Source organism: Protobothrops mucrosquamatus, unplaced genomic scaffold, assembly GCF_001527695.2.
Source record: "Protobothrops mucrosquamatus isolate PMUCROS unplaced genomic scaffold, P.Mucros_1.0 scaffold893, whole genome shotgun sequence".
In the NCBI taxonomy this organism is placed as follows: Eukaryota; Metazoa; Chordata; class Lepidosauria; order Squamata; family Viperidae; genus Protobothrops; species Protobothrops mucrosquamatus.
Window position 1 is genome coordinate 211680 of NW_015387147.1, and position 8244 is coordinate 219923.

At 40.0% G+C, this 8244-nt stretch overlaps 1 protein-coding gene across 1 annotated transcript; it reads right to left on the reverse strand.

The window, feature by feature from the left end:
* Positions 1–1438: 1438 nt before the first annotated feature.
* DMP1 (dentin matrix acidic phosphoprotein 1) lies at positions 1439–8244 on the reverse strand. Its single transcript, XM_015819312.1, has 4 exons — positions 8188–8244; positions 7933–7980; positions 5407–5754; positions 1439–4722 (listed from the first exon to the last, which is right to left on the reverse strand). Exons 1-4 carry the CDS (start codon positions 8242–8244, stop codon positions 2776–2778), a joined length of 2400 nt encoding a protein of 799 aa, XP_015674798.1. The 3' UTR covers positions 1439–2775.

The window sequence follows — 8244 nt, forward strand, 5'->3', positions numbered from 1 at the left end:
CTGGCTGTGGAATTCTGGGAGTTGAAGTCCACATGCCTTAAAATTGTCAAGGTTGAGAAACACTGATTTATATGATCTCAGAAATATATCCGATTGTTTTCAGTGAGTGGGGAGGAAGGGCTAACCCATTTTGTTTCAGCAGACATCCAGATATTGTGATACCCAGTTTTTCCCCAACCTGGTCTTCTCCAACTCTATTCTAAAATTCCCAGCTAGCGCAACTAATGATTTGCTGGGAATTCTGGATACTGGTCTCCCAACAAATCAGAAAGGTGCCAAGTTGAAAAAGAAAAATCTGTGCTATCACAAAACTTCTAGGTTGCTTGATGTCTATGGAGACACTTAATTATCCAGGTCACGGTTTTCCCAAAAGTATTTTTCAAAAGGCAACTGGATTTTCTTTGTTTTTCACTGAAGACGCTTCGCTTCTCATCCAAGAAGTCTCTTCAGTTGAAGGCTTCTTGAATGAGGAACAAAAAGTTTTCCAGGGAAAAAACAAGAAAGTCCAATTACCTTTTGAAAAGCACCTTTGGGACATTCTAAGTTGCTTGTTCCAATAAATTTCAAAATGTTATCTAAGAGAATTAGATCTGGTTGTAGGCCTAGTTATGGGTGCATAATTTTTGAAAACCTGTTTCCCCTCGAATTTTCATAGAATCATAGAGCTGGAAGGGATCTTGGAGGTCTTCTAATCCAGGGCAGGAGGCAGGAGTCTTATATCATCCCACTCAAATGGTTGTCCAGCCTATTTTTGAAAATCTGATGATCAGGGGACTGGAGGCTAAAGCATATAAGGAATGGTTGCTGGAATTGGGTATGTCTAGTTTAATGAAGAGAAGGAGGGGGGGGGGACATGATAGCAGTATTCCAATATCTCAGGGGCTGCCACAAAGAAGAGGGAGTCAAGCTATTCTCCAAAGCACCTGAAGGCAGGACAAGAAGCAACGGATGGAAACTAACCAAAGAGAGAAGCAACCTAGAACTAAGGAGAAACTTCCTGACAGTTAGAACAATTAACCAGTGGAACAACCTGCCTCCGGAAGCGATGAATGCTCCAACACTGGAAGTTTTTAAGAAGAGACTGGACAGCCATTTGTCTGAAATGGTATAGGGTTTCCTGCCTGAGCAGGGGGTTGGACTAGATGACCTCCAAGGTCCCTTCCAACTTTATTATTATTATTATTATACCTCCAGTGATGGAGCACCCACAACCCCAGGAGGCAAGCTATTCCATTGATTCTCCTTACTTTTTCAAATGTTTTTGCTTAAAAACTAGTGTATGAGAAGGAAGCATTTCTATTTCCCACATATATGTGTGTGTTCTGCTATTATTGTGACACTCCAGAATTCAAATCTTAATAAAAAAGCAGACAATCAATTATTTGGTTTAAAAAAAAAACTTTTATTGCTAAGAAGAGGATTGGTTTATTTTTAATTTAAGTCCACTTGTATAAAAAGAAGGGATTAAAATATAATATTTTCCAATACAGCTATACATTTATTACAAAATATTACATACATCCCAATTATTAATGATATTTCTAAGGCTGCAGACCAGCTGAAGTGTTTTGGAATTTAACATAGGACATGTATTCTCTTGGTCTCCTTCTGTGCAGTCCCTGTAGTAACTAAATTTCTTTAAGTGCCACTTAGTCACAAGCCGTTGAGTCTAATCTTAATACACAAATGTTGTACCTATGTTGTTCTACTGTCATTAAGCATTCCGTGAAAAGGTGCAAGGATTCCTTATAAGGATGGCTTTGCTTCAAGGGGAAGCCTGCCCCTAAACACAAATGAAGCATGTTTGAGCACCCAGCCAGCCAACCCATCTTGCAATAGTTTTTTTCCCCATCTATATATTATCCAATATTTCAATAGAAATATCTATGGTAGGCATTCCATGGTAGGATAGCAAGAACCAAACACATTCTAAGATATTAACCTTCATTCTGATGGGTGGACCTTGATGGAGAAGATGTTGCATTAAGAAGCTAGCATTAGACAACTTTATTTGGCCAAGGGTTATTCCTCTTCTTCCTCTAAACCCATAGGAAGTGTGCTGACAATCTGCTGACATCATGACAAAGAATTGGGACTGAAATCTGCATTTTTTAAAAAGGTTTGTTGTTGGATGTTTTCTAGCTTGGGATGACCTGTGTTGTGCCATCAGATTTCAGCAGTGCAAATTAGGGGGCAGGGTATCTATGCTTATTAAAAAATAATGATGATGATGATGGCGGGAAGCTTGTGCACTTAAGGAGAAAATTTCCTCTTAAATTGATCATAGGCACAATTTACAACAACAGTCGCCCACGTGTCTTTGGATTGTTGTGAACACATATGTGCATGCGCATGTGTGTAAACTGAATCTTTTTTTAGTAGGCCTGTGTGAAAGAAATGAATATCAGCCCCTAAAAAAGTATTGAATGACAGCCGAGTTTGTGAAGGAAACATACTGGCAGCTGCCACTGTTATCCAAACTTTTTCAGTTTCTACAAAATTTCTCAGTTGTTTATTCTGAGAATTATCACCCAGCTATAATTCATGTTTCTCTTTGAACTTAATTCCACAGCCATCAAAGCATATCAAATCTTGCAGAAACTGATTTCATCTTTGACATTTCTCAGGTGCATTTGTGCTTCATTGGAGACGCTAGAATTATCATTACTACCTGTCAACTTTCACATTGCTAAAACAATTAAATAAATTAAAAGAAGGAATTCTGACCTCCACCTACTGAACAAAGTTGGGTTTCTTTGTTTTTCATGCATTAAATTAATACCCATCCTGGCAATCGTTATCGTCATAATCACTAAAGGGTTTGTTATGGTAAGAGTCAAGCATTAGTTTTCGACTTTCAAGCTCCTTGCTTCTTGACCAACTGTTGTCTTCCATGCTGTCAGATTGGCTCATAGTATCCTCTCTGGATTGACTGGGTCTTTCAATAGAACGACTGACTTCCTCTTTGGATTCACTGGTTTCTGCTGATCTACTTTGCTGATCGTTCCCTTCATTTGAACTGTCATCACTGCTGGCACTTTCTTCAGATACTTTGCTGCTCTCAGATGATGAACTTTGAGACATTTTGCTGTCATCGCTGCTGGCACTTTCTTCAGATACTTTGCTGCTCTCAGATGATGAACTTTGAGACATTTTGCTGTCATCGCTGCTGGCACTTTCTTCAGATACTTTGCTGCTCTCAGATGATGAACTTTGAGACAATTTGCTGTCATCACTGCTGGCACTTTCTTCAGATACTTTGCTGCTCTCAGATGATGAACTTTGAGACAATTTGCTGTCATCCTCAATGGATTCTTTTGTGTCTTCAGCTGATTCTTCACTCTCTTCCATAGAAGAGCTCTTCTCACTTGATTTGCTGTGATGCCACTTGAATTCTCTGGATTCAGCAGCTCTTGGTGGCATGTTTCCTGCTTTTTCAACAGAGTGACTCTCCTGAGATTTGCTAGGACTGTGCTCATTTGATCCCTCTTCTGTCTCTTTAGACTTTTGCACAACTTTTTCTTGGGAGTTTCTGGTATCTTCAGTGGAGTCACTCTTTATATTTTCTTTAGAGACTGTGTTTTCATTCTCTCTTGATTGTCTAGAGAGTTCTATGGACTGACTATGAACATCATCTTCCCGTGATTGGCTATGTTTGTCTTCTCTGGAATGGCTGCCCATGTTCTCTTTAGACTGGCTCTGACTATGCCCTCTGATTGCATCTTCTTTGGACCAACTGTGCTTATCATCTTCCCTAGACTGGCTGTGCTTATCATGTTCTCTGGACTGACTGTGCTTATCATCTTCCCTGGACTGGCTGTGCTTATCATCTTCCCTAGACTGGTTGTGCTTATCATGCTCCCTGGAGCGGGTGTGCTTATCATCTTCTCTGGATTGGCTATGCATATCTTCTCTAGAATGGCTGTTGAGGTTCTCTCTAGATTGTCCCCTGGATGAGCTCTCTACAGACTTCCCAGAATCACTAGTTTCATCTTCCCTGGATTGACTGGGGACATTTTCTATTGATTGACTAATATCTTCTACAAGTTGGCTGTCTACTTCAGAATTATCATCATCTTCTTTCAAGGATTTGTTCTGTTCATATTCAGGGCTGTTATCTTCATCTGAATCACCATCAACAAAATGGTATGCTTTTCTTTCAGAATGTTCTACTGCTTTGCTATTGCTATGGATTTCTTGGCTGCTTTCTTTTGAATGAATCACCTCAGGAAGCATGTGGGAATCACTGTCATGGCTCTCAAAAGTCCTTGGCTCATCTCCTTGCATTTCTTCACTTTGAAAACCATATCTGTCCTCTTGGCTGCTACTGTAACTATCACTTCCATGCCTTCTGCCATAATCAATAATGTGATTGTCCTCTTTCTCAAAGTTTCTGCTTTCACTGCTGCTACTGCTACTGCTGCTACTATCATCAGAATGTCGGCCTCCGGTATGACCACCATCTTGGTCTCCATGAGTTGCTGGAGGTCGCAGAGCATCTGCCTCACTTGGAGATTTAGTGTACCCAGGGTCTTCATCATTATTTCCAGCTAAAGAGTCATCACCACTGGTATCTTCTTCAGCTGTTAGATCACTTCCCCCTTTCTCCACAAAAGTATAAAGGACTTGTTCTGGAGTATAAACCATGCCATCATTCTCAACATCAAACTGTTCTTTGGATTCTTTGTTAACCCCAAAAAGATGGCCTTCGCTTCGGTCCTCCTGTGCCACAAGACAAATAAAGGGAAAAACAACATAGGGTCATTTTAAGACTTTATAGTCGTCATAGAATAATTGTAGCTCTGGCTTCTATTCAGCTTCATTCACAAAAGTGCATCTCATAGCTGCATTTTTAAAGTATAGAACATTATTTCCTATTTTACTGAAGGGCCTTCCTAAGGCAATGGCATAAAATGTATGATTTGTAATCATAATAATAACACTGCATGTTTAGTGATTTATATTTAAACTATTATTTTTGTTTCTGAATAGCTGGCAGCCACTTCCACTTATGTAATCCATGGTGTCCTTGAAATTCATTTTGCAACTCTAAATCTTTCACAAATCATAATGTCAGAAAATAGGCACACATACCTTCTTATAGTTTTTCATATACCTTTGGTCTCTTTCCCTATGCCCTAAATCAGGGGTATCAAACTCGCAACGTCACGTGATGTGTCACAACGTATCATGACTTTTTTTCCATTGCCAGCAATAGGGTGGGCACAGTTTTGGCATGACACATCCGGCCTGCGGGCCGGCAGTTTGACACCCCTGCCCTAAATTAATTGCATTTTGAATCACTAAATGTTGACTGTTCTTAGCTTCCTATTTTTTTTTTCTAATGTCAAAACAATTCCATCCATTGCACCTCACTGCTTATAAAAGAATGTTTTTAAGACCTACCAATGACATTCTGCCAGCAGATTCGTCATCAGAGTTCTCCTTATTTATTTCCTTTTGGTGATAGTGGGAATCCTTGTTGTCTGCCCTTTTCCTATGGATCATCTGATGTCCAAAATAACCTCTCTCCTCATTGTCCTGAGTGCTCCATTCATGAGCTTCTGAAAAGCTCTCAAGGCTACTGCTGGAAACCTCCCTGGGGAAGCTGTTGCTTTCACAACTTTCACAGCTGTTGTCACCAAGATCTCTTCTTCTGTCTTCCGTGCTTGAGCTTAGTCTGTCTCCAGCATCTTCATTGCTAAGATCTGTGGAATCAGCTCTCCTGTTCAAGCCTTCTTCAACTGAAATAGACTATCCAAGAAATGGAAATAAGAGGATGCATTGCTAGATATATTTTGTACATATTCATATGATAATATAGAAACAAGATAATCTGGAATTGGGTATGTCTAGTTTAACTAAGAGAAGGACGAGGGAGGACATGATAGCAGTGTTCCAATATCTCAGGGGCTGCCACAAAGAAGAGGGAGTCAAGCTATTCTCCAAAGCACCTGAAGGCAGGACGAGAAGCAACGGGTGGAAACTGATCAAGGAGAGAAGCAACTTAGAACTAAGGAGAAACTTCCTGACAGTTAGAATAATTAACCAATGGAACAACCTGCCTCCAGAAGCGGTGAATGCTCCAACACTGGAAGTTTTTAAGAAGAGACTGGACAGCCATTTGTCTGAAATGGTATAGGGTTTCCTGCCTGAGCAGGGGGTTGGACTTGATGACCTCCAAGGTCCCTTCCAACTTTATTATTATTATTATTATTATTATTATTATTATTATTATTATTATTATTATTATTATTGTTGTTGTTGTTGTTGTTGTTGTTGTTGTTGTCATCCCAAGAGCAATTTAATGTCAGATGTTGCAAGGAATATAGCACCTGATGATGTTCTGCTGGCAAGACAGAACTCAGAAAGGAGATTTCATCACCTTTTTTATGTAAAGAATCTTATCTCATTCTTTACAATAGGAGGGACTATATTCATAGTATGTGCAAGGCTGATTCAGAATCTTGGCACATCACAATCCATTGGATTTGCAATGCATCCCTCGTGAAGAACAAATCCACCTCGCTAACTTGCAATCTGTGAGCTGGGAGATAGGAGATGAGGATTCTTTAACAATTTCCCTCCATGTCCACTTGGCTGAGCTCACAAGAAGCACTAGGCGGGCATTATAAGAGTTCTGGATTAATTAATTAATTAATTAATTTGCCACCTAGCTCACTATCTTGAGTGACCCTGGGCAGCTTACAATAGCATCAAAAATAGATATACAAACATTAAAAGCATTAAAATTAACAACAGTGAAATAAATAAAAGATTAAAATCAAGAGCACGAACGGTATGGGATGGGTGGACTATTTTCTCTCACTCAATCCATCACCTTCAGCGTAGTTGGCCCCAGGCCAACTGGCAGAACCAGGTTTTAAGGCCCTTCTGGGTGGCCAGAAGGATGGATGCAGATGTCAGCTCAAGAGGCAAAGTTTACATGGGTTAGAATGATGAACTCTGATCAGCAGCTTGGACATTGGAGCAGCACTGGCCGAAGTAGGAAAGTCCACTCCCTAACAACTGTCAGAAGCCCCCACTGCAGCTTTAAAAAAAATGAGAGAAAGCAAGGTAAGGCTGCAGGAGAGGAGAGGATAGGTTGTTGTGTAAGAGAGAGGATGAGTGAGATGTCAGCGGTGGAGTGAGCAACCAAGGAAATAGCAGAGCAGGTGACAGACTGCATGAACGAGGGAACAAGCAATGGAGCAGATAAGTGATAAGCAAGAAATAGATCAAGTGAGTAATAGAATGAGACACAGTGAGCAAGAAAGCCCAAGACAACAGGTGAAGGAGAGAGAAAAAAATTATGAGTGAGCATAAGAAGAATAGTTGAAAGTAGACAGGAAAGAATAAGGGATATGAAGAGTTGTCTATGGAGATTTTCAATCATCAGGTCATGATTGTCCCAAAAGGCAACTGGTCTTTCTTGGGTTTTTTCTCTGAAAATATTTCACCTCTCATCCAAGAAGCTTCTTCAATTCTAACTGACTGGAAGGGAAATGGAAGGATTTATATTCTTTGCAGTCGCTCTGAGGACCAGTTGTTAACTTTCTGAGAGTCGTTGAGACCATTTGGGGGTTTATCTGTATCTCAGGGTCACTTGAATCAGGAATGGAACTTTCTTGAGACTGCTAAAAGGACTATGTTGTAGACAGGAGACAGGTTGTGTTGTATCTCTCCCTCTCTGTTGAGAGAGGGCAATTCTAACATAGATGGGGGGGGGGTGTCAATGAAGCCATCTATGTTAAAATTGAACAGCCCTCCCTACACCATACAACACCACCTATCTCCTATTTAAATACAGTCCTTTCAACAGTCCCACAAAGATTCCACACCTGTTTACCCTCTGATTTTGCACAGAAGTTATAAGTACAATTTCTTAAATAATCTCAGTTTGAAAACAAATATTGAAGTTGATTTACTTACCCAGTGTTCTTTGGAGTTGCTGTGGTGTGCACCTGGGTGTCTAGATACCTGAAAATATTAGAAGGGGGAATAAATATTTTTACTGTACATCTATTATGAGCTACTCAGAATCTGCTTTTAAAAAGAGTGGCTGTACAAATGTTATCAGTCAATCAATCAATCTCTTAAAAGGGAATTTGGCTTAGAGGGTCAAATGTCATTTCAAGCTTTTGGAAGAATATTTTGAATCACCGTAAAATGTTGGCAACTACTTACAGGACGAGCCCAGGAGAAACTCCATAACGAGATGAGTAAGAGACCAGTTATCTTCAT

What these genes read in the sequence shown, in the direction of transcription:
- DMP1 (XM_015819312.1), bottom strand. Translation starts at nt 8,244, where the DNA reads ATGAAGATAACTGGTCTCTTACTCATCTCGTTATGGAGTTTCTCCTGG. An exon ending in GCAACTCCAAAGAACACTGG is followed by an intron (nt 5,755 to 7,932) that starts GTAAGTAAATCA and finishes TTTCTTGGATAG; the next exon opens with TCTATTTCAGTTGAAGAAGG. An exon ending in CTGCTGGCAGAATGTCATTG is followed by an intron (nt 4,723 to 5,406) that starts GTAGGTCTTAAA and finishes CTTGTGGCACAG; the next exon opens with GAGGACCGAAGCGAAGGCCA.